Source organism: Bubalus bubalis, chromosome 16 (genome assembly GCF_019923935.1).
Source record: "Bubalus bubalis isolate 160015118507 breed Murrah chromosome 16, NDDB_SH_1, whole genome shotgun sequence".
Classification (NCBI taxonomy): domain Eukaryota; kingdom Metazoa; phylum Chordata; class Mammalia; order Artiodactyla; family Bovidae; genus Bubalus; species Bubalus bubalis.
Genome location: NC_059172.1, coordinates 25996618 through 26024192, shown reverse-complemented (window position 1 = coordinate 26024192; position 27575 = coordinate 25996618). Strand labels below are relative to the sequence as shown.

Below are 27575 nucleotides of genomic sequence, written 5' to 3'. Positions count from 1 at the left end.
TCTAAAGTCTCTCACCAAATTGGAAGTCTCCTAACTTATCTTTGTATTACCTTCTATGGCCTTATCTATATTGGATCTTCCCTAAATACACAGATTATCAATTAACGCCATGCATTTTAATTTAATAACCTCCTGAAAAAACTCTAGAAAGTTAAGTATATTCCTGAGACCTTTCAGTATTTTCAAAATGAAACTAGTTACAAATAGGTGAAATTAAATTAACATTCTTTCAAAAACATTTTAATTCGAAAAATTAAAAATGAATAATTGCCAGAAAAGAAAATATTCATAGGAAGAAATTTTAAAGTGAAATCAGGCCATATTGTTTCCAAATTCAGATGAGAACTTACTATTACAAATCTTGCACAGATTGGAAATGACTAATCAACATTAGAAAAATGAAATTGGAAGATCTGCCCTCGTACTGTTCGTGGCTAAAAATGTTTTCCTGTCCAATTTTAACAGTGTTGTTACAGTGTGAAAATGTCAAGGATTAGAAGTCTTATATTGGAAAAAAAAAAGAATCATTTAAGTATCTAGTGTATGGAGGGTGATCTGGGGCAAATCCCGTGATTTCTGCCAGTCTCACCCCTTCAGAGAGCAGCCTTAGCTGTCTTAAAGGATATCACATTTGAGACATATTATATAAAAGGGATATAGATATAATCTATAAAGACAGAGTGGTATATAATGATGATAAATGTGGATTATCTTTATAGGTCCTTCTAGCTTTAATCACCTGTGAGTCTATGATTTTAGATGTTTTAATTTTTTTGTTTTCAGTTTCAAGATCCATTTGAAAACTGTAACATCTCAAGAAGTAAATCTTCACTAGTTGCTCTTGTGCATAATGGCCATACCTCTTTTTTCAGGCCACATATAAAACGTAATTGTCTTTGGAATTTAGTTCAACATACTTATCATCATAAAGTCTTAAGAAAATTAAAATGGTAGAATAGTAATTGTTTTTAACTGTGTTGGAGGCCCGTTGTGCAGAGTTCCCACTTGCATATATCTTTGTATTAGGAAAATGCTTTTTCAATGAGGAATTGCTTTTATTACAATGTGATTATATAATTTCAATGGGGGAGTATTATGAGATGAAGTGGAAAGAGCACAGGATCTGCTTTTTGTATTAACTTTGCCCTCAACTAGCTACCAGCTACCTTCTTTGGGCCTTGGTCTCTTCATAAATAAAATGAGGGGGTAGAATAAATAGTATGTTATGTCTTGCTTAATCAGGCCTGAATATTCATTGGAAGGACTGATGCTGAAGCTGAAGATCCAACACTTTGGTCAACTCGTTAGAAAAGACCCTGATCCTGGGAAAGATTGAAGGCAGGAGGAGAAGGGGACAACAGAGGTTGAGATGGTTGGATGGCATCACTGACTCTATGGACATGAGTTCGAGCAAGCTCTGGGTGATGGTGAAGAACAGGGAAGCCTAGCATGCTGCAGTCCACAGAGTCGCAGAGTCAAACATGACTGAGCGACTGAACAACAGAGTGACCCTCTGAGCTCTGAAATTCAGTGTTTGTTCCATGTCCATATCAGATCCACAGCTATTCAAGTGTGACTCATCATGGTGAAAAGTAAAATCTAATCTTCTCTATGATATTTAGAAGACCATGGGGATAAAATGTAATTGAGTTGTATTTGATCGAAAGAGCTAACCCAAACTAAGAAGTGTCATTTTCATATTTCAAAGGAGACTGATCAGTAAATAAAAGCATGTTACAGAGTTTCATAGTTATTTATCATTATTAATATTCTGAAGAAATTCTGTTATTAATGAGTCTATTGCTAATATTAGAATACATAGATTTTAAATGGCTTAAAAGTTGGGCATCTTGTGACTCTCTTATGTGATCCTATCATAATGAGTCTTAAATCTTGAAGAGTATTTCTGAATTCATATATACAGATGAGTATTGCTGTCTTCATAGTTGCATTGGGAGACTTAGCTCTTTTTTTCATATCACATCATTAAATATATACTACACACCTACTACTGTGCACTGATACTACCATATTAAATTGGAGGCAGATTGAAGAATTGTAGTTATGCATCCTATTCTGCAAATGCTAGTTTTTTATTTTCTTTAAATAACCTTCATTTCATTTCTGATCCTCAGTCTCCCTGTTCTGTAAAGCTATCAATATGATTTATCCCCCAGACCCCACACACCACCCAGAGCTATGCCAAAGCCCTGCATCATCTTAGTCACCTCATATCACATTTAATTTCCCCTAAGATGCCTTTCGTTTTAACCTGTGTAGACCCACTAGGACCAATGGTTGGTTTTGCTGCTTCTGTGCCATAGAGAGGCATGGAACTCTGGTAGCATGGGGAACCCCATGACTAAGGATCCATCCCCTTCATTCTGTCATCTATCTGGCAGCTCTGAGGTCTTAGCACCTGTCAGGCACTTCATTGGTCCTGCACCTCTCTGGAATTTGTTCATCTTTTCCATATCTCTTCTATTCAATTTCAAAGAAATTTCTTTCTTTTTCTTAAACATACCACCTACCCAGTGTAACTAGCTTTCTCTCTTTCTTAACTTTGTTGTTTTTTTGTAACTAAAAGATATAAAAGTGGTTGTAGAAAGTTTTTTCTTTCTTTTGTGCAAAAATCCTGGAAGAGATTCATGTTGATATATGGCAAAACCAATACAATATTGTAAAGTTAAAAAATAAAATAAAAAAATAAATTAAAAAAATGAAGGGTTTAAAAAAAAAAAAAAAGGACCTACATTCTAAAGCTCTAGATACCTAGGTGTCTGCTTGAAACAGGAGAAGAGGAACAGAGATGGTGGGAGAGAGAGAGGAGGGCGGGAGGGCGGGAGGAAGGGAGTGGGAAAGAGAGAGAGATGCATAAAGATGGATTTTCAAGAGCCTAAGTTCCAGTGGGAATGAGTCATCTATAAAACAGTAAATTTTTCTTGTATGTTTTTTATAAAGCCATCTCGGATCATTTACCTTTTTTTTTTCTTATTTTTGTTTTGTTCCTTCCCTTTTTTCTCTTTCTTTATTTCTTTCGGAAAGAGCACAGAAATCAGAGATGGTGAGCCCTTGTTTAGGATTCTCTTTCCCTCACTTACTAGTAATATGATCTTAGTCAAATGATATTTTTTCTCTGAACCTGAGTTTTCTGTTTGCAAAAATGTGGATAATGCCACTTTTTCATACTCCCTTACCGACTTTTGTTAGACCAAGTAGGAAAACATTAATGCTTGGAAAGCCGTAAAACAGTGTGCAGATAGATAGACTATATTGATTTAATGCATAGTCAGAGTGTTTTGGAGCCAGATACACCTGTATTCAGCTGTTGCATTATCCACTTATTAGCTTAGTGTAATTTTAGTTTCTGTGTGTAGAAAACTTACTAACACCTACTTCAGGGTTGTAAGGAAGAAATAAGATAATCTTTATAAATTTCAAGGTAAACAAGGATATGTTTTATTCCCACTTCTTCGATGAAGAATTTGAAACTTAGGCAGTTAAAATGATTTGGTCAGGGTTATGCTGGTATTAAATGAAATTACCAGAAAAAAACTCTTGGTATCAAATATGGGTTTGGCTTTTTAGGTAAATTATATCAGGTAATTCAAAGAAAGAATTCCATATGTTTGTAGCATAAACATTTGCATATGTGTACAGTTGAGATTCGTAAAAATATTATTTGGAAACATTCAGATTTTTTGTTCTTGTACATTTGTTAAGCAAAGAAAAATTGTCCAGTTTCCTTATTTTATTATCAAATTTTACAAATTAAAAAATGTAATTGCATGTCATGTTAATGACCCAAGAGAAAGGAAAAACTAATTGGCTCCTTTTTCAGTTGTAGTGCTGGGTAACTCACAAGGCCTAGATGTCACTTATAATTTTTGATGGGCATTGTGTATTAGAATTTTTAAAATGGAATTTGATGGCGCCACTCACCTATTAACCCAAGACATATGGTAGGGTTCAGTTCTCATTTCATAAATCCCATTTGTCTCCTATTTCATCCTTTGTGTTACACTTAACTGGTTGTTTTTACTATGAAAATTTCCTTGATTGTCAGTATATCACCAAGGGCATAATCATGATAGATTAAAAAATAATCATGTAAATTATAATCATCTCATTCACGTTTTCCAGAATATTTTTTAATAATGAGAATTTTTCTTTTTAAATATTGATTGGGGCTTTCCTGGCTTGAGAGAAGGCAATCATGTTCAAATTACTTTCTCTGATATACTCTTAGTTTAAACCTAGGGTTATATAGGATTTGATATTAGGGATTAGCAAGAAAGCATGATCACAATTCAGCTACTTGGTTCACATATATAACTTTTTCAAGCCTAAAAAAGTTCTCTGTTTAAATCATGCTAAACCGCTAGCAATTTTAAAACTGAGGTGAACTATGGTGGAAGATTTTTACTTTTTCATAGATGTATAAAAGAAGTATACAGCTTGGGAGAGGAAATTACTCAATCGTGAGATTTAAGTATGTACTGCTAACAGCCATAAAAACAGTAAGACTTCAAATACTGTTTTAACGTTACTGTTTAGAAAGGTGAAAAATATATGTAGCCATACCTTCCGTGCTGACAGTTACAGCAGTGCGAGGTTAAGTTATGCTAAAAAAGTCACGTTAAAAAGCAGCGCCTGTACCTTTCCATCACATTTACATCTGATGTAATGCTTTAAATACCTCCTCTTCTCAATTTTCATCAGAAGACTTCCTCCATATTATTCTTTGAATAGTAGGCTAACTTTTCTGAGGACATGATTGGAACACAGGACTCAGCATGGTAGCTTGTAGCAAAAAAAAAAAAATCAAAGCATAATTGTGCCTTGTCTCTGGCCACTCTCCCTGGAAAAAGTTATAATATTCAGGACAGAGAAATGTTCAGATCCATTACAGGAATTTCCTTTGTGCAATGTACACATGAACTTTTAAAAGAGTTTTATGTTTAAACATTTTTAACAGTCTGACTTCTAGTGTATGTTGTTATAATATTCAGTATTATTGGAATAATTGTTTTTATTTTCATCATACCAGTGAAATTTATTGAGAGTGCATTAAACTAAAGAGCATAACTTTCAGAGGATGTGTTGAGAGTATCTTGACTTCCAAATTAACTACAATTCAACAACCTTGTTCACATATATATTTCTTATGCTCCACGCCTGATTTCTTCCCACTTGGCCTTTTTGTTTTTTAATTGAAGTATAGTTGATTTACAATGTTATGCTAATCTCTGTTATACAGCAAAGTGACTCAGTTTTATACACACACACACAAATGCACACATATCTATCTATATATAAATATATAAATATTTATAATCTTTTTTTAATATTCTTTTCCATCGTGGTCCTGGTCTAATTTCTAGTTTCTTGAACTCTCAGCTGGCTTTTTTTTAGTGCGGCTAAATAAAATAGCTAAGAAATAGATTGAGATCCAGTTAACTTCATTAACTGGATCTTGAATGATGCAAGCATTTAAACGTATGTACCCCTGTATATTGTATCCTGTTGTCCTGGTAAATCTTTTACTTCAAAATTGTTTTGGCCACTTCCTAGAAGTTTGGGGCTCCCCTGGTGGCTCAAACAGTAAGGAATCTGCCTGCAATGCAGGAGATCTGAATTCAAACCCTAGATCAGGGAATGACTACCCATTCCAGTATTCTTGCCTGAAGAATTCTATGGACAGAGAAGCCTGATAGGATACAGTCCATGGATTCGCAAAGAGTTAAGACACGACTGAGCAGCTTTCACTTTAAATGAGAAGTTATGTGTCACCTTACCAATTAGGTAGGTATTGGGATATCTTCTTCTAAACCTTCTTTTTCTTTCTAAACTCTGGAAAAGTCTAGACACTGTGGAATTTTAAGTGACATTTCCAGAGCAATATAGCTCCTTAGTGGCAAAGATAGAATTTATCACAGATGTTTTGACTTAAGCCTTGAGCTTTTTCCTGGTCTAATTTGTTAATTAAATATTTGTCCTATGACTACTGTTAGGTATAATCTCTCTCTCCTTGAATATCTTTATGCTTAATATGAAGTGTTTAGAGAAACTGTGATAAAGTGAGTCACGCCAATTGTAAACTGTTTCCAAATGATGAGAAATTGTTGGAAATATTTTTAGCCAGGAGCTTGAAAGCATTGAAAAAGTAGCAGCACAACACAATGGCCAGTATGACCTCATGGGAGGAAATGTAAATTTGTCGTGAACTGGCCAGCCTATGACAAAAATTATTATTTTGTTGATACTCTGACTAATTCTTTTGGACTTATCAGTCATAATTGATCCAAACTTTATGTAAAATAAATTGAACTCTAGGCAAAAATAAATATATTAATAATAGTATAATTATTTTTCTATTTGCTATCAGATCTTAAAAGCATTATGTGTGTTTAGAAATAAAGTAAGCTGGCAAGAATAAATTTTGTTCTTACTAAGTGGTAATTTTCTCTTTCTGTGTTGGCTAGGTTTTCCTAGATATGACATTTGGTTCAGGAGGACACACAAGAGCCATTCTACAGAAGGAGCCAGATATTACTCTGTATGCATTAGACAGAGACCCAACAGCATATGCAATAGCTGAACAGCTTTCAGAATTGTACCCGTAAGTAATACTCCTGTATAGACATTTAATTTTGTTGCTCAGTAATAGTTTCTTGGTTTACTGTTTGGAATTTGTTTTCCCTTGTATGATGTTATACTTAATGAAATATTTCCTCCCTTTTTATACAAAAATAATTGATGTAAGTGATATTTTTAGCACCACTTAAAAATATTACTGCATTTATCCTTTGTAAATAAGTATAAACGCAAAAATTTTTTTTGGCAGATATTTGAAGATGTGTTGAAATCCATCCTTCAATAGTATTTTACCAGATAACCCATACCTTAAAAACATTTAAAAAATATTTTATTTATAGTTTCTAAGAATTTAGTGGAGTAAATAAGTATGTAAAAATTCTGTAGAATTCATGAGGTTACATACATCAATGTAATGCAATTTTCTTTGAAATCTTTTGGCATTTCACAAATAAATTTAGACCTTTCTATCCCTCTGTCAAAAATAGTGAGCATTTATGGTAGAAATTGAAAAAAAATTTAAGGTTATTGTCTTTATACGTCATAAAAGCATTTTCCTTTAGAGAAAAACATTTGAATCAATGAGTTATGTCCTTTTGCCATGTTGCCATCAGGCCGTAAAAGACAAATATCCTGGAATTCAGATGGCCATCTCCAAATATGTAAAGGGCTCTTTTCTGTAATGGGGAGTTGTTCTTTTCTGCTAAGCTCCAGAGACTGGGAAAAAAAAAAAAAAATAGATGAGAATTTTAGAGGTAAATTGTGACTGGACATAGAGTTTTTACGAGTTGTAGCTGTCCAACAATGAAAAGGTCTTTGGTGAAGTAGCGAAAGTAAGACCATGGAAAGGTTTAATCACAGGCTAAAGTTAGAAGGTTGGATTGCAAATCTAGAAGAGTCTTTTCAACCTCTCTCAGGTCCCAGACTCTTTGCCAATCTATGTGATTACATCTCCCGATAAAAGTGTAAATAAATTTACCTAGATTTTTGTTTGCAAGATCACAGTGTTTGTGAAGTCCCTAGAAACCTATTTGACCCCAGGTTCTTTATTTCTAACAGAAATATGAGGGTGAGTTTCTATGGCACAGTATTTTTTTTAATCATTCTTTCATTTTAAGCAAAGTAACTTAAAATGCACCATCTTGAAGTCTTGTACTGGGGCATTCATATTTGTGAAACTTTTTAGGAGTTTACTTGATTATGATCTGAATATTTATAGAATGAATATAGGTCTCCATTATATATCACTAGCATAGACAGCCTGGTTCTCTTAGATATTATTGTTTCTAAAGGTGGTGATTCCCAACGTCTCTTATTCTTCCAGACACTCTAGTTTCTTAAATGGAATCGCAAGACTGTATTCTCTTTGCAGTTTACAAATGTGGAAACTATTAGCTATGCCTACTAGTTTGCTAAAAGGCACATATGACTTAATAGTGACAGAGATGGGATGTATATTTTGCCCATCACCCAATAATCTCATTTTATTAAATTATAGTACCTTATCTCAAATTTTATTGAGGTGTTTTTTTTTTGGTTCATCCACAAAGTAATTCCCTTTAAAAAATTAAACAACAAAAAGATAAATCAAAATAAAGCAGAAATAGATAATTCAGCTCAGTTCACTTCAGTCACCCAATCGTGTCCAACTCTTTGCGACCCCATGGACTGCAGCATGCCAGGTTTTCCTGTCCATCACCAACTCCCAGAATTTGCTCAAGCTCATGTCCATTGAGTCGGTGATGCCAATCAACCATCTCGTCCTCTGTTGTCCCCTTCTCCTCCTGCCTTCAGTCTTTCCCAGCATCAGGGTCTTTTCCAATGTCAGTTCTTTGCATCAGGTGACCAAAGTATTGGAGCTTCCGCATCAATTCTTCCAGTGAATATTCAGGGTTCATCTCCCTGCAGTCCAAGGGACTGTCAAGTCTTCTCCAACACCACAGTTCAAAAGCATCAATTCTTCAGCGCTCAACTTTATGGTTCAGCTCTCACATCCATACATGACTACTGGAAAAACCATAGCTTTGACTAGACGGAGTTTTGTTGGCAAAGTAATGTCTCTGCTTTTTAATATGCTGTCTAGGTTGGTCATAGCTTTTCTTTCAAGGAGCAAGTGTCTTTTAAGTTCATGTCTGTAGTCACCATCTGCAGTGATTTTGGAGCCCAAGAAAATAAAGTCTGTCATTGTTTCCCCATCTATTTGCCATGAAGTGATGGGACCAGATGCCATGATTTTAGTTTTTTAAATGTTTGAGCTTTAAGCCAACTTTTTCACTCTCCTCTTTCACTTTCATCAAGAGGCTCTTTTGTTCCACTTCACTTTCTGCCTTAAGAGTGATGTCATCTGTATATCTGAGGTTACTGATATTTCTCCCAGCAATCTTGATTCCAGCTTGTGCTTCATCCAGCCTAGCATTTTGCATTATGTACTCTGCATGTAAGTTAAATAAGCAGGGTGACAGTACACAACCAGAGAAAATCTAGAATCAAAGATACTGAAAAGAAAAAAAGGAGAAATCTCAAGTCATCATTTTTGAAAATAGCAAAATCCCTTTCAGCCTGATTGTTAAGGGTAAAAATAAATATTCAGCAAAAATATTTATATGATTAAGATTGAGAGAGAAAATCAACCATAGGCACAAGGTAAATTGTAAGGTGATTTTATTGCAATTCTGTGGCAACATGTGAATCCCTAGATTAAATGAATAATGTACTAAGAAAATATAAAATATTAAAATTGACTCAATAATTATAAACCTTTAATCGGTTTTTGCCATAGAAAACATTAGAAAGGTAACTAAAGTGTATAGAAAAATGCATAGTGACCAGGTTTGCAATTGTTATCTAGCTCTTAAAGAGTAGGAAAGAGCATTGCCATTTATGCTAGTTCTGACCTTCGTAAATATGAAGAGCTCTTAAAGTTCATTTTGTATTGAATTCAGCAGTGTTTTAATGCCTAATTCTGCTAGAGATAGTATAAAAGGAAAAAGAGAAAAAGTCCAATATCATTGAAGCATAAATGCAAACAAAATGCAATGCTAGTATATCTAAGTCACCCATAATTTAGTTAAAAGAATAATAGTCCTTGGGGTTTCTAAAAGAATTGGACAAAAAGAATAATCAGTTCAGTTCAGTTCAGTCGCTCAATTGTGTCCAACTCTTTGCGACCCTATGAATCGCAGCTCGCCAGGCCTCCCTGTCCATCACCAACTCCCGGAGTTTATTCAAACTCAAGTCCGTCGAGTCGTTGATGCCATCCAGCCATCTCATCCTCTGTCGTCCCCTTCTCCTCCTGCCCCCAATCCCTCCCAGCATCAGAGTCTTTTCCAATGAGTCAACTCTTCGCATGAGGTGACCAAAGTACTGGAGTTTCAGCTTTAGCATCAGTCCTTCCAATGAACACCCAGGACTGATCTCCTTTAGGATGGACTGGTTGGCTCTCCTTGCAGTCCAAGGGACTCTCAAGAGTCTTCTCCAACACCACACTTCAAAAGCATCAATTCTTTGGTGCTCAGCTTTCTTCACAGTCCAACTCTCACATCTATATATGACCATTGGAAAAACCATAGCCTTGACTAGATGGACCTTTGTTGGCAAAGTAATGTCACTGCTTTTTAATATGCTGTCTAGGTTGCTCATAACTTTGCTTCCAAGGAGTAAGCGTCTTAATTTCATGGCTGCAATCACCATCTGCAGTGATTTTGGAGCCCCCAAAATAAAGTCTGACAGTGTTTCCACTGTTTCCCCATCTATTTCCCATGAAGTGATGGGACCAGATGCCATGATCTTGGTTTTCTGAATGTTGAGCTTTAAGCCAACTTTTTCACTCTCCTCTTTCACTTTCATCAAGAGGCTCTTTAGTTCCTCTTCACTTTCTGCCATAAGGGTGGTGTCATCTGCCTATCTGAGGTTATTGATATGTATCCCGGCAATCTTGATTCCAGCTTGTGCTTCTTCCAGCCCAGTGTTTCTCATGATGTAGTCTGCATGCTGCTGCTGCTGCTGCTGCTAAGTCACTTCAGTTGTGTCTGACTCTGTGTGACCCCATAGACGGCAGCCCACCAGGCTCCCGCATCCCTGGGATTCTCCAGGCAAGAACACTGGAGTGGGTTGCCATTTCCTTCTCCAGTGCCTGAAAGTGAAAAGTGAAAGTGAAGTCGCTTAGTCGTGTCCGACTCTTTGCAACCCCATGGACTGCAGCCTGCACGGCTCCTCCGCCCATGGGATTTTCCAGGCAAGAGTACTGGAGTGGGGTGCCTTTGCCTTCTCTGATACTCTGCATAGCCATGGCCTAATAGGATTAAATTCAAGAATACAAGTATGGCTTCATGTCATACAGTCAATGACAGGTTGAGAAGTATCACAAGAATCAATTAGCTGTTCTGATTAAAATCTCAAACACTTTTAGATGTAAGCAGGGCATCTCTCAGGCTTCCCTGGTAGCTCAGCTGGTAAAGAATCTGCCTGCAATGCAGAAGACCTACGTTCGATCCTTGGGAAGGGAAGATCCCCTGGAGGAGGGCATGGCAACCTACTCCAGTATTCTTGCCTGGAGAATCGCCATGGACAGAGGAGCCTGGCGGGCTACAGTTTATGGGGTCACAAAGAGTTGGGCACGGCTGAGCGACTAAGCACAGCACAACACAGGGCCTCTCTGACTTGAGGCTCTTATGTGCCATTTCACAAATTCTTTCAGTGTAAAGATATTCAGTATGTCAAGGTGCCATAGTCTAAGATAACTTTTCCTGAACCCTATTAATATTTATCAAATAGAGTTCTCTCAAAATCGATAAGACAACAAATTCCAATTTCAAAAGTAGACTAATAATAGAAGGGTCAATCACTAAACATCAGTGTGTGAAAAGATGCTCCACAAAAGTAGCCGTGAAAAGGGAAATGAAATTAAAATAATACTGGTATAAAACTTTATACGTAGTAAACTGGAAGACAGTAGTTTTAAAAATGAGGATATGGGGGAAAGGATTCTTATTTTTCATGGGTATCTTTTAATATTAAAAATAAATAAGCTGCTTAGAATCTATCACACCTAAGTAAAAGAAGCAGTATCTAAGGAAACATATCCATAGGCTTATTACAGACTTTGTGTATGCATTTTTGTATGTCTAATCATAGAGGACTTGAGAAAGAAGAAATTAATAGCGGAGAGAGGTACAGAGAAAGGGAAAGTAATAGTTAAGAAAAACAAGAACAGATAAATGATCACCATCCCTGCATAACTATGTAAAGTAGAAAAAGCTAAGTGATACTATATATTATTTATAAATATATATCTCCAATTATAGTTATAGTATAAAATGTACATAATGAAGATAAACACAAATTTGGGCTAGGGATTACTTCTGGGGATAATGGATAAATGGGTGGATGGTTGGTTGGAAGGATGGACAGATGAGATAAATTGATCATATTCTTAAAAATACATCTATAATTACAACATATAGTAAAGTATGCAAATTGGAAACATTCTGTCATTTCAATGTGCATATCTTTTGAGGAATTAATTTCTTTCTCTCTTTTATTTATTTATTTTGCTGTTGTCAAAGAGTAGCCTATGCTTTTTTTTTTTAATTTTATTTTGTTTTTAAACTTTACATAATTGTATTAGTTTTGCCAAATATCAAAATGAATCTGCCATACGTATACATGTGTTCCCCATCCTGAACCCTCCTCCCTCCTCCCTCCCCATTCCATTCCTCTGGGTCGTCCCAGTGCACCAGCCCCAAGCATCCAGTATCGTGCATCAAACCTGGACTGGCAACTCGTTTCATACATGATATTTTACATGTTTCAATGCCATTCTCCCAAATCTTCCCACCCTCTCCCTCTCCCACAGAGTCCATAAGACTGTTCTATACATCAGTGTCTCTTTTGCTGTCTGGTACACAGGGTTATTGTTACCATCTTTCTAAATTCCATATATATACGTTAGTATACTGTATTGGTGTTTTTCTTTCTGGCTTACTTCAGTCTGTATAATAGGCTCCAGTTTCATCCACCTCATTAGAACTGATTCAAATGTATTCTTTTTAATGGCTGAGTAATACTCCATTGTGTATATGTACCACCGCTTTCTTATCCATTCATCTGCTGATGGACATCTAGGTTGCTTCCATGTCCTGGCTATTATAAACAGTGCTGCGATGAACATTGGGGTACACGTGTCTCTTTCCCTTCTGGTTTCCTCAGTGTGTATGCCCAGCAGTGGGATTGCTGGATCATAAGGCAGTTCTAGTTCCAGTTTTTTAAGGAATCTCCACACTGTTCTCCATAGTGGCTGTACTAGTTTGCATTCCCACCAACAGTGCAAGAGGGTTCCCTTTTCTCCACACCCTCTCCAGCATTTATTACTTGTAGACTTTTGGATCACAGCCATTCTGACTGGTGTGAAATGGTACCTCATAGTGGTTTTGATTTGCATTTCTCTGATAATGAGTGATGTTGAGCATCTTTTCATGTGTTTGTTAGCCATGTGTATGTCTCCTTTGGAGAAATGTCTGTTTAGTTCTTTGGCCCATTTTTTGATTGGGTCATTTATTTTTCTGGAGTTGAGCTGTAGGAGTTGCTTGTATATTCTTGAGATTAGTTGTTTGTCAGTTGCTTCATTTGCTATTATCTTCTCCCATTCTGAAGGCTGTCTTTTCACCTTGCTAATAGTTTCCTTTGATGTGCAGAAGCTTTTAAGGTTAATTAGGTCCCATTTGTTTATTTTTGCTTTTATTTCCCATATTCTGGGAGGTGGGTCATAGAGGATCCTGCTGTGATGTATGTCAGAGAGTGTTTTGCCTATGTTCTCCTCTAGGAGTTTTATAGTTTCTGGTCTTACATTTAGATCTTTAATCCATTTTGAGTTTATTTTTGTGTATGGTGTTAGAAAGTGTTCTAGTTTCATTCTTTTACAAGTGGTTGACCAGAGTTCCCAGCACCACTTGTTAAAGAGATTGTCTTTAATCCATTGTATATTCTTGCCTCCTTTGTCAAAGATAAGGTGTCCATATGTGCGTGGATTTATCTCTGGGCTTTCTATTTTGTTCCATTGATCTATATTTCTGTCTTTGTGCCAGTACCATACTGTCTTGATAACTGTGGCTTTGTAGTAGAGCCTGAAGTCAGGTAGGTTGATTCCTCCAGTTCCATTCTTCTTTCTCAAGATCGCTTTGGTAGCCTATGCTTCTTAAAAATCCCAAGTTCTTCACTCTGTTAAAACTAAGTCAAAAATAGAAACTCACATTTTCACAAAAAACAAACAAAGAAAACAAAAACTAAGCAATTTATAGGAAAGCTGAATTTTAGGCTAACTCATTTTAGCACTTTCAGAAAAGATGACATGTCAGATCACCTGTTGTTTGAAAACTGAAACTTTTCCCTTGCCTCTGAGGACTGTACAAGAGGAAACACATTAAAATTGGAGCATTGGGGTGTTAGCTGACTTATACCACAGTGGAAGATGGATGTTGGAAGACAGTTGTTTTTAAACATTTTTTTTTCTGAATTTAGAGTTAATATGTGCTCTGCATATTGAGTTAAGAGAATATAGACGTGTATAAAGAAAATAAAAATTATAATTGATTGCATCATTTGACTGTAGGTAAGGTCCGTCTAGTCAAGGCTATGGTTTTTCCAGTGGTCATGTATGGATGTGAGAGTTGGACTGTGAAGAAAGCTGAGTGCCGAAGAATTGATGCCTTTGAACTCTGGTGTTGGAGAAGACTCTTGAGAGTCCGTTGGACTGCAAGGAGATCCCGCCAGTCCATTCTGAAGGAGATCAGCCCTGGGATTTCTTTGGAGGGAATGATGCTGAAGCTGAAACTCCAGTGCTTTGGCCACCTCATGCGAAGAGTTTGATTCATTGGAAAAGACTCTGATGCTGGGAGGGATTGGGGGCAAGAGGAGAAGGGGACGACAGAGGATGAGATGGCTGGATGGCATCACCGGCTCGACAGACGTGAGTCTGAGTGAACTCTGGGAGTTGGTGATGGACAGGGAGGCCTGATGTGCTGCGATTCATGGGGTTGCAAAGAGTTGGACACGACTTGAGTGACTGGACTGAACTGAACTGAAAGGAGTTACTGAGCAACTGAACTGAACTGAACTGAAAGGAGTTATGGTGCTTCCTGGCTTGCTCAGTGGTAGAGAATCCACCTGCCAATGCAGGAGATGCAGGTTCAATCCCTGGCTCTAGAAGATCCTTCAGGAGGAAATAGCAACCTACTCCAATACTCTTACGTGGAAAATCCACTAGACAGAGGATCCTGGCCGACTACAGTCTAGGAGTCCCCAAGAGTCAGACATAAAGTAGTAACTAACAAACAATAGCAACAACAAAAACTAAATTATAAAAATACAACAAGCTTTTGTGTTCAATAGTTTGTAAAAGTAGATATTCTTACTGGGGTAAACTTATATAGAAAAGTACACAGAAAAAAATTAAACTCGTTAAACTACCACCTAAGTAGTAATGATTTTGTATATTTCATTCCACCTTTTTAATTGCTAGTGTTTCATTATATGTATTATTTCTTTTGTGAACTTTTGGGTTTTTTTTTTTTGCTTTTTATACCTTTAGAGCTTGGAATATCTTGGCCAAGTTTAAAAACCATTTTGATGAATTGTAGTAAATACATAATAAAGAATTGACATCTTTACTCTGCATCCCAATCCAGAAGCATGATATATTTTTCCATAGATCAGTATTTGTGTTTCTGACTAATATTTTTTCTTAATTAAAATGACAAAGTACAGAAAAGTGCTGAGAAGTAAATTAAAATAATTCATAGTCCATGACCACCAAAATAAGCAGCAACTTAGTTTACTAGAATTCTAATATAGTCTTATCTTCATCCATATTACTGCTATTCTAAGTCTTTCTATACTATTTTATTTTAGGTGTATTTCCATTAAACAACAAATACCAGATGTACTTTGTGTAAACAAACCTGAGCATGTTTTCTGTAAAGGGTAATTAAATCAGGAGAAGCTTACTCTTTCTATGTCATCTTGTCTTACACTTTCTATTTTTGTGTTTTATTGAAATTTTCTTCAGCATTTACATTTTCTCTTGTCCATTGTCAATGTATATATATTTGTCTTTGCCTTTTCTCTAGCTATTTTGACAACATTTAAATTTTTTTTTTCAATTTACTACTGACTGATGTCAATATTTTTTAAGATTCAGTTCAGTTCAGTTCAGTTCAGTCACTCATTTGTGTCTGACTCTTTGCGACCCCATGGACAGCAGCACACCAGGCCTCCCTGTCCATCGCCAACTCCTGGAGTTTACTCAAACTCATGTCCATTGAGTCAGTGATGCCATCCAACCATCTCCTCCTCTGTCGTCCCCTTCTCCTCCTGCCTTCAATCTTTCCCAGCATCAGGGTCTTTTCAAATGAGACAGTTCTTCACATCAGGTGGCCAAAATATTGGAGTTTCAACTTCAGCATCAGTCCTTCCAATGAATATTCAGGACTGATTTCCTTTAGGATGGACTGGTTGGATCTCCTTACAGTCCAAGGGACTCTCAAGAGTCTTCTCCAAAACCACAGTTTAAAAACATCAGTTCTTCAGCGCTCAACTTTCTTTATAGTCGAATTCTCACATACACATGTGACTACTGGAAAAACCATAGCTTTGAGTAGACAGACTTTTGTTGACAAAGTAATGTCTCTGCTTTTAATATGCTGTCTAGGTTGGTCATAACTTTTCTTCCAAGGAACAATTGTCTTTTAATTTCATGGCTGTAGTCACCATCTGCAGTGATTTTGGAGCCCAAGAAAATAGTCTATTACTGTTTCCACTGTTTCCCCATCTATTTGCCATGAAGTGATGGGACCAAATACCAAGATCTTAGTTTTCTGTTGTTGAGTTTTAAGCCAACTTTTTCACTCTCCTTTTTAACTTTCAACAAGAGGCTGTTTAGTTCTTCTTCACGTTTTGCCATAATGGTGGTGTCATCTGCATATCTGAGGTTATTGATATTTCTCCTGGCAATCTTGATTCCAGCTTGTGCTTCATCTAGCATAGCGTTTCTTATGATGTACTCTGCATGTAAGTTAAATAAGCAGGGTGACAATATACAGCCTTGATGTTCTCTTTTCCTTATTTGGACCAGTCTGTTGTTCCATGTCCAGTTCTTACTGTTGCTTCCTGACTTGCATAAGATTTCTCAAGAGGCAGGTCAGGTGGTCTGGTATTCCTATCTCTTGAAGAATTTTCCACAGTTTGTTGTGATCTAAACAGTCAAAGGCTTTGGTATAGTCAGTAAAGCAGAAATAGATGTTTTTCTGGAACTGTCTTGCTTTTTCGATGATCCAACAGATGTTGGCAATTTGATCTCTGGTTCCTCTGCCTTTTCTAAGTCCAGTTTGAACATCTGGACGTTCACGGTTCATGTACTGTTGAAGCCTGGCTTGGAGAATTTTGAGCATTACTTTACCAGCATTGGTCAAACAGGAGATGGCAAGAGTGAACATCAACATTTTAGGAATCAGCAAACTAAAATCAACTGCAATGGTGAATTTAACTCAGATGACCATTATAGCTACTACTGTGGGCAAGAATTCCTTAGAAGAAATGGAGTAGCCATCATAGTCAACAAAACAGTCCGAAATGCAGTACTTGGATGCAGTCTCAAAAATGACAGAATGATCTCTGTTCATTTCCAAGGCAAACCATTTAATATCACAGTAATCCAAGTCTATGCCCCAACCAGTAATGCTGAAGAAGCCAAACTTGTACAGTTCTATGAAGACGTACAAGACCTTCTAGAACTAACACCCAAGAAAGATGTCCTTTCATGATAGGAGACTGCACATTTTTTAGGATTAAAGTACTTAAAAATTTTTTATTGTTAACTATGCAAAAAGAAACATTTATTGGTTAACCACCCCATGTAAAGTGAGAACTTACTAGTCTAATTTTTGCTTCCTATTCTTTTCCTAGATCTTGGCTTTTAAAATATTATTTTGGCTTTTAAACATTAATATCTACTATTATGAGAATTATCAGATTGCATGTGCATTGTTTGGCAGTAATATCTAAAATTAATTATACCTAAATTGACTTTATTCATTTTAATGCATCCAACTAATCTTTTTATAATACTGTAAATTCCATTTTGAGTTCTTTATATAGGCTCAGTTCTCTACCAATTGATTACATCTTAGTTTTTCTATAAATATGCAGAAGGGAAACATCTGTGTGTCTGTTTACCTGAGACTGTGTTACTAACGCTTTCTTACAGGGGTAATAGTTTATTCAGTGTAACACTTTGGAAGTCATGTAGATACTAGTCTTTTTTTGGTTAGTTTCTTGCTTGTAGTGTTGTTTGTCTAATCTTACCTTTGATAAGAGATATTAATATTTTTCCTATATTCTCACATCCTTGAGGAGCATTATGTTATTAATAGTATTTGAACTTCCAGTGTTTTGTTTGTTTTCAGAAAAAATAAGTATCAGTAACTGGATTTTGTGTGAAGTTTGTTCTGTGATCATTAACTTGGAAGGTTACAGGTGTATTTACTTACAGGATGTGATCTCTTCTAAATTGTGCATATAATCTGTTCAAGTTGTGTAGTCTGTTCTGTAGCACTTGAATTTTACCATGTACCTTCTTGGCCAACGTTTCTTATTTTTCATTAAATTTGAACAGGATATCCTGGCAAAGGCAAGTTTTGGCTTCAGGCTCACTGCTTGGGTTCTTGCTACCACACTCTTTTATATACACCTGTAAATATATAAAACAGCAATTTAGTCACATTCAGTAGCAGAGTCCAAACTCAATCCCAGGCATTTTGTCTCCAGGACCAATGTAATAATCACGTGAAAGAAATATACTGTCTTCTTAAATAACCCTATCTACCTAAAATTTAGAGTGCAAGGATAAGATATGAGACACAGTTATTATTAATCTTACTGACCAGAAGAGGTTAGTTATGCTATGATTGTCAAAGTGAAAGAATTTTTATAAATATAAACAAGCATTAAAAAAAGACAACTTGGAAAAATTAACTAGATCTTTTTGAACTGTTGATGGTGGTATGTCACCTCTTCAGTCTTTTTGGTAGTATAAACATTACCAAAATAGAATCTTGCATTTTGCCCCACTGGATACTTTTAAATATAACCTTTATGTAAGGGATATCAATCTTTACAAGGTGTTTTAGGAAATGAAAGTACTTGACTCTCTGGTTTACTAAATGTTCAGTTCTGAAGCTTGGAGAAAAACATACATTGTACTAAGTAACTTTCAGGCAATCTGACAGTTCTAATGGTTTCAAGAGGATTAGGAAATATAGTCCACACCTTCACAGAGTTTTGTTGTTGTTTAGTTGTTAAGTCATGTCCAACTTTTTCTGACCCCATGGATTGTAGCCTGCCTGGCCCCTCTGTCCATTACAATGAAGCAAAACAGATAGTACACAAATAATTCCACTGTTTGTAATTTAAAGACAATTGTTTTTATGTCTTAGAATGAATATAGTATGTTTTAAGAGAAATATGAGTACAATATGTTCTGAGAGTTATATGTTCTTATCTAGTCTAGAACATCTTGAAAGGCCACCTGAGTATGTGCATTTAAGTCAGAATCTGAAGTAGTGACTGGTAGCTCAGTAAAGAGTGGGGGGTGGTGAAGAAGGAGGGAACATTTGTAGTAGTGAGAACAGAATATTTAAAGATCTTCAGCAGGAAAGAGACTTATATTACTGAAGGGACTGTAAAGTGAACAGTGTGAGTGGATGATAGTAAGTGTGGCTAGAGAAGTAAGCTAGTGCCAAACCATAGGACCTTATTAAAGCTTTTAAATTTTAACAGCAATGAATGGGCAGCAGTGAAAGAAAGAATTGATATAATCATATTTGCTTTAAGAGATTATTCTGCCTGCTGAATGAAGAATGGGTTGGAGAAGGGTAAAACTGAAATGAATGCAGTAAGCCTGGCACAGTGGTAAAGCATCCACCTGCCAGTGCAGGGGTCACAGGAGACGTGGGTTCTGTCCCTGGGTTGGGAAGACCTTCTGGAGTAGGAAATGGCAACCCACTCCAGTATACTAGCCTGGAAAATTCCATACACAGAGGAGCCTGGTGGGCTACAGTCCATCTGGTCACAAAGAGTTGGACACGACTGAGAAACTGGGCTCACACTGAGACCATTTAGAAGGCTAGGAATTGCCACTCTACCTGGAAGCTGATGGTGATTGAGACTTAAAGAGTTTTTTTTCCTTATCTTCCTATTAAAATTTTGCTTTGCTTTAATGGTGCCTAGCATCCCATTCCCATTTTGATAGCATTCTAAAAATAATTCATTCCAAAGTAAAATTATGTTGCGTGCTTACAGGTGAAACTGATGTTAATATTGTGGCACTAAATTTTAAAAGACCCTTCAAGTATTCCCACTTCTCTGACTTGACCAATATAAGGAAGAAGAAAAAGGATAAGTACATTCAGCCCTGCCATTTTCCTAATTCCTGCCCAGTATTTGCATTCTCACTGAAGACCTTCAGTAGTTTTAATTCCTCCAGAATCTGCTCCGCCTCTTGTCACTCTGGGAGAATGGCATCAGCCGGGAAACACTCATTCATTTGTTGGGTGAGTGGGCCCAGGCAGTAGTCTTGTTTAACTATTTCCTTTCGCTCAGCCCTTGTGTGTAATCAGCACTGAGGGTCGTTTAGTTCTCCCTCAAGTCTTGGTAACTTAAATATTTAACCTCTCTTTTTCTTCTTCTTATAAAGTTCTACAGCCAGACTGCTGCTTTTTTTTTTTTTATCACAGCTCTGATTTTCTCACTGAAAAACTGGATAAATTACTTGACCTCTCTGTTTCTCAGTTTTCTCCTCTTTAAAATAGGGATAATAGTATCTATTTCCTAGAAATGTTGTGAGGATTAGACTTAGATTGTATAGTGTATTCTTTTAGAGAATACATGAAATCATTTTTTGGGGTCTTAGTCAACATTTTATGGAGTGGAATGGAATAGAATAGAAAAATATATTACATAATGGAAGTTAAGTATCGTTTCCATGTATGTGTGTGTATGGGCTTCCCAAGTGGTGCTAGTGATAAAGAACCCGCCTACCAGTGCAGGTAGATGCAAGATACATGGGTTCAATCCCTGGGTCAGGAAGATCCCCTGGAATAGGAAATGGCAACCCACTCCAGTATTCTTTCCTAGGAACTCCCATGGAGAGGAGCCTGCTGTCCATAAGGTTGCACAGAGTCGGACGTGACTGACGCAACTTAGCACACACATGCATATATGCATATTTTATATTTTTGTATATGGGATTTCAGTTGAATCATATTTCTATGTATCTTGATCAAAAAATTTTTAAAACTACCTATCCTAATATGGCTCTATTCTACATATTTGTTCACATTGTGTACTAAATGTTCACTGAAGACAGAAATACATTTGTCTAATGTATGTTCATACCCCCTAGAACCTAGGTCTGTTTGGAATATATTAATATATGTAAGCTAGCAAGTTTTTATGATTCAAACAAAACACAAACCAATGTGTAGATGACAGTTACACTTTCCAGGATCCTGCTGCCTGGAAATCCCAATTTGCCTGGAGAATTGGAAGCCCCTGAAAACTGCTTTGTCTTAACCTGTACTTTGCTTTACTGTTTTGCAATGTATGACACAGATGTGAAATATAGACACTGACTATGAACAAAGGACATATAATTGGGGAGTGGAATTGAGTTTCAGAGTAAGAGATGTCTGTAGTCAGAATATTCACAGTGTATACCACTGAATTGTATACTTTAAAAGGGTGAATATTACAGTAAATGAATTGCATCTCAATTTTTAAAATTATGATTGCTTTTAGATTCAGATCTTTTAATTTAGATGTTTATGAGATAAGTGCCTTATGGCAGAAAGCAAAGAAGAACTAAAGAGCCTCTTGATGAAAGTGAAAGAGGAGTGAAAAAGGTGGCTTAAAATGCAACATTCAGACAAAGATCATGGCAACTGGTCCTATCACTTCATGGCAAATAGATGGGGAAACAGTGGAAACAGTGACAGACTTTATTTTTGGGGGTTCCAAAATCACTGCAGATGGTGACTGCAGCCATGAAATTAAAAGATGCCTTGCTCCTTGGAAGAAAAGCTATGATCAACCTGGACAGCATATTAAAAAGCAGAGACATTACTTTGCCAACAAAGGTCCATCTAGTCAAAGCTATGGTTTTTCCAGTAGTCATGTATGGATGTGAGAGTTGGACTATAAAGAAAGCTGAGCACAAAGAATTGATGCTTTTGAACTGTGTTGTTGGAGAAGACTCTTGAGAGTTCCTTGGACTGCAAGGAGATCCAACCAGTCTATCCTAAAGAAAATCAGTCCTGAATATTCATTGGAAGGACTGATGATGAAGTTGAAATTCCAATACTTTGGCCACCTGATGCGAAGAGCTGACTCATTTGAAAAGACCCTGATGCTGGGAAAGATTGAAGGCAAGGAGAGAAGGGGACGACAGAGGAGGAGATGGTTGGATGGCATCACTGACTCAATGGACATGAGTCTCAGTGAACTCCGGGAGTTGGTGATGGACAAGGAGGCCTGACGTGCTGCGGTCCATGGGGTCGCAGAGAGTTGGACACAACTGAGTGAATGAACTGAACTGAACTGACGTGACTAAAACATTTTAATCAAATAATTTAAAAATTTATAGTATATGAAAGTAATTTAACTTTTCTTCTTATTGGGGATTATGATAGTACCTTAGAAAAGGGATGACGGACAGGCTCAAAAAGGTATTTTATCCTAGATTTACTAAATGGACTGCTTTTCTCAGTTTTCTTTGTCAACCCTTACTCTTCTGATTTACTACCAGTTGTGCTAATAAATACTCTCCATTTGTCTTTAGATCCCCTCTCTGCCCTTGATCCCAGGAAGATGACTTTTACAGATATATCAACATTTGTTTCCTGGCTTCTGATTGGGTTCAGCAAATTAGTGAAAGGGGCAGAAAATCAGAACACAGAGGAGATAAGGTCTGAGTGTGTCTTAGCAGTGACCACATTCGTCTTCAGACTTCATTGTTCATAGGCCTCTTCTACTACATAACCGCTCTGGCTCTTGAGAATTTCAGTCACCGCTTTCGCCCTTGACTCTTCACCTCTTAGCTTTAGGATACTTCTCACATCCTTTTTTGTCTCTCCTTAAATTAGTCATGTGTTTGTAAATAGTCTCTTTATTAAACTTTTCAGTTACCCTGCTTGGATGTTTTTTCTTTTTTCTTTTTTTCCTTGCCAGAGCCTTAGTGGACTCACAAGATCTGTGAACCTTCTTTGTCTCTATCTGGATCCTTCCCCCTTGAACTCTTCTGGATATGACATATGACAGATATCCAACTATATCCAGATATGTACTGCTGGAAAAGCAGTCTGGATTTTGAAATCAAACACTCCTGTTTTGGAGTCTTAGTTCTGCCTCTTTCCAGCTGGATTTAAAAAGCGTGACTTAAGGTTTCTGAGTTTTTATTCTCATCTGTAAAATGAGTTCCTACTCACACACACCTCATGGTGTGTTATGAGGATTAACTAAAATTATGTAATTAAATACTTTAGCATAAAATTTATAAATATTAGCTATGCTTCCCAGGTGGCTCAGAGGTTAGAGCATCTGCCTGCAATGTGGGAGACCTGGGTTCGATCCCTGGGTCGGGAAGATCCCCTGGAGAAGGAAATGGCAACCCACTCCAGTATTCTTGCCTGGAGAATCCCATGGATGCAGGAGCCTGGTGGGCTACAGTCCACGGGGTTGCAAAGAGTCGGACACGACTGAGCGACTTCACTTACTTACTTATGGTTTCTTTGTTATAATAATTATTATAGAAGACAATATTATTGTCATTGTTCAGTCATGTCTGACTCTTTGTGACCCCATGGTCTAAAGCAGGCCAGCCTCCCTGTCCTTCACCATCTCCCGAAGTTTGCCTAAGTTCATGATCACTGAATCAGTGATGCCGTCCAGCCATCTCATCCTCTGACACCTTCTTTTCCTTCTGCTGTCCATCTTTCTCAGCATCAGGCAGTTTTCCTGTGGGTCATCTGTTTGCATCAGATGACAAAATACTGGAGCCTCAGCTTCAGCATCAGTCCTTCCAGTGAATATTCAGGGTTGATCTTCCTGAATATTGACTGGTTTGATCTCCTTTCTGTCCAAGGGACTTTCAGGAGTCTTCTCCAGCACCACAGTTCAAAGGCATCAATTGTTTGGTGTTCTGCCTTCCGTATGGTCCAGCTCTCACAACCATACGTCGTGACCACTGGGAAGACCATGGCCTTGACTATATGGACCTTTGTTGGCAGAGTAATGTCTGTGCTTTTCAACGCACTGTCTAGGTTTGCCATCGCTTTCCTGCCAAGAAGCAAGTCTTCTGATTTCATGGCTGCAGTCACTATCTGCAGTGATTTTGGAGCACAAGAAGAGGAAATCTGTTAACTACTTTCACCTTTTCACCTTCTATTTGCCATGTAGTAATGGGGCCGGATGCCATGATCTTAGTTTTTTTAATATTAGTCTTAAGCCAGCTCTTTCACTCTCCTTCTTCACCCTCAGCCAGAAGCTCTTTAGTTCCTTTTCACTTTCTGCCGTTAAAGTGGTATCATCTGCATATCTGAAGTTGTTGATGTTTTTCCTGTCTGTTTTGATTCCAGCTTGTAACTCATCCAGCCCAGCATGTCTCATGATGTGCTCAGTGTATAGGTTAAACAAACAGGGTGACAGCAGACATTCCTGTCTTACTTCCTTCTCGATCTTGAACCAATCAGTTGTTCCATACAGGGTTCTAACCATTGCTTCTTTACCTGTATACAGGTTTCTCAGGAGACAGGTAAGATGGTCTGGTATTTACATTTTTCTAAGAGCTTTCCATAGTTTGTCATGATCGACACAGAGGCTTCGGCATAGTCCATGAAACAGATGAATGTTTTTCTGAAATTCCCTTGCTTTTTCTATAATCCAGTGAATGTTGTCAATTTGATCTCTAGGTCCTCTTCCTTTTCTAAACCCATAATGATGACAACAATTAGTATAATCATATATTATTATCTTATCTTATATGATTATATATGATTATAATAATTATTATCATCATTATTCTAAGATCCTGAGAAATTTCATTGGTGTATACCAAGATGATTGGCTCTTATTTCCAGTCTCTGTCTGCTTGGTTCCTTAACATGGATCTATCGGAGTTGGTTTAAAATTTACGGTAAGGGACTGTATCCAACATTCCTCATGATGCAAAGTGTTTTATTACAGGCTCTCTTTCCCACTGTCACTGCTCCAGTGAACTGTATTATTGTCTTCCTCTCCCTCCCACCCAGACTTACTGTTTGTAAGTTTTGATTTCTCCATCAACTCTTGGCTTCAGGCCAAAATAACTAATATTTATGAATGTCACCAACCAATCAGAAAAATTTCCTATATGTCTCCTGTTCTTTGGCTTTCTCCTTCTTTATTCATAAGTTGCTGGTTTCCCGGAAGCTACTTTTTCCTCATTAAAGAAGGTTGAAGGTTTTTCTGTATTTAATTTTTAGTCCCTTCTTATTCTGAAGGGACTAAAAATTGGGATTCCCTGGTGGCTCAGAGGATAAAGCATCTGCTTGCAATGCGGGAGACCCAGGTTCGATCCCTGGGTTGGGAAGATCCCCTGGAGAAGGAAATGGCAGCCCACTCCAGTATTCTTGGCTGGAGAATCCCATGGACAGAGGAGCCTGGCGGGCTACAGTCCACGGGGTCACAAAGAGTCGGACACGACTGAGCGACTTCACCTTCACCTTCACCTTCTTACTCTGAAACCTGAAAATTCAGGAAGGCTGATTCTTGAGTTGCCTTCATTTTCTGTAGGTTTAAGTTCTTATTATTTAACTTATTGCTGGCATAAGTAGACAGTCTGCAAGTGTTTATTTCAGATAAACTCTTTGGTGGTTGTTTTCTGACAATACAAACTTAACTGTAGATGTGTGTAGACCTATATAATTAGCATCTCCACACCCATTCCCAAATAATGTTATAGATGTATTTCTTCAGTTAGAATATTTGATTTAAAGCTTACAAAACCAATTCATGGAAGTCAACATGTATATTTGAAATGCAAATGGTGTTTTGTATTATCATAACTATGTGAAAATGAATTACCTCTTCACAAACTTAAGATAATCCATTTTTATTGCCTACGTCATTTGAACATAACCATATGGTACCAGGATAAGAATAGCAGCTTGTTCAGCACAAGAGTGACTATACCTAGAAAGACTTCATTTTATTTTATCTTGTATAAGCAATACATATTTAGAGACATATTTTATTACATATGAGAAAATTTTAGTAAAACCCTTTATGTTTGGGTTTCTGAGTTATTAAAAGAATGAAAACAATAGTTGTATTTTCTCTAACATCATAAACTAATTAAATCAAAATACATTTGCTGTAATTATATGTATAATCCTCCTGTTCTCTACACCCCCACTTTTGTCTGATATTTAAAGTAAAACTGAAACAAACAGCTGCTGGATTGGATTATCTGCTTTAGTATTTTATTCTTGTTTCCTGAGAGAATGTAATCTAAATTTAATGCACAATTCAACATTCATTTTAGTGCCTGCTGTGTATAGGGAAATAGGCTGGGGATTGGGAATGCTCAGAAGCCCAAGATGAGGGCACTGTGTCTCTGTACCACAAGAGACAGCTCATTATCAAATATATAGGTAAACCACTAGTGAGATCAGGTAGATAAATCTCCTGGAAGGGAAAATATCAAATGCATTCTAAACTCAACCTTAAATTATTTTTGGAATATGTGTTCTTATTTTTGCTTTAAATATTGTTTGTTGCTCATTTAGTTCAAGAAACTATTTTGGAGGAGATATTAAACTGCATTCTGGAAATATAGCTCAGTAAAAAGAGCAATATAATCTCTTTCTACTTTACCATGAATGATAGATACTAAATAGGAATTTACAATACAGAGTAATGAGTGCCAGGACTCTTAGCTATTGTGGAAATAAGCTTATAAAGTATGGAAGAACTTTATGTTATTTAAATAAAATGCCATTGTTATCAATATTTATGAGGAGGAAGGATACACATTACATAGGACATATTATGGACATTTCATAGGACAAGTGAAATGTTTGTAATAACAAAATGTCACCGATCAAATTAAATAAGCTATTCAAGTAATACTTCCATATAGCAGGCTTTATTCCATGTTAAAATTATTAAAGTTTTTCAATGATGAACCATAGCTTTCCAGATAGAGTTAAACTTCTTGGCTTACCATAGGAGGCCATTGAGCATTTGACCTCTGTCATTTCTCTAGATTTATTTCCTGTGACTCCACACCAGTCTCCTTATACCTTCCATGATGTATTAAACTACTTTTATATGATAAACGCATCATGTTTTGTCCTACCACTCTCTATGTCTACATGCTGTTCATTTAACTGTTCAGTATTTACCCCACTTATCTTTCAAGACTAAGTACCTTGTCCTTTAGGAAGTCCTCAGTGGCTTCCCAGTTTGATTTAATATCCTTCTTCTATCCCCTTATTATACCCTTTGCAGTCTTTATCCAGGCTCTTAACACATTATTCTGTTGGTTTACACCCATATGGTATACTCCGTAGGGCATGACTGTGTCTTACCTGACTTTGTATCTTCCAAATTCTGTAGCAGATACTGGATTAAGGTCATATGGATGGATAGATAAATGAATGGATGATGATTTTCCATTTTCTGCATCAAATGTGTAAAATAAAAAATTAGATGCAGTTTGCTGAGTTTATCTCGCTTTCTACTTTCACAATGTAAATCAGATCAGATCAGTCGCTCAGTCGTGTCCGACTCTTTGCGACCCCATGAATTGCAGCACCCCAGGCCTCCCTGTCCATCACCAACTCCCGGAGTCCACTCAGACTCACGTCCATCGAGTCAGTGATGCCATCCAG

General features: G+C 36.9%; 1 protein-coding gene across 12 annotated transcripts in view; it reads left to right on the top strand.

The window, feature by feature from the left end:
* The window catches only part of METTL15 (methyltransferase like 15), a 231832-nt gene that overhangs the window by 94906 nt on the left and 109351 nt on the right, over nucleotides 1–27575 (top strand). For all 12 annotated transcript variants that reach the window (XM_025266318.3, XM_025266319.3, XM_006068011.4 and 9 more), the window contains one exon: nucleotides 6486–6622. In XM_025266318.3, coding sequence (XP_025122103.3) covers nucleotides 6486–6622 — 137 coding nt within the window. The remainder of the gene's footprint in view (nucleotides 1–6485; nucleotides 6623–27575) is intronic.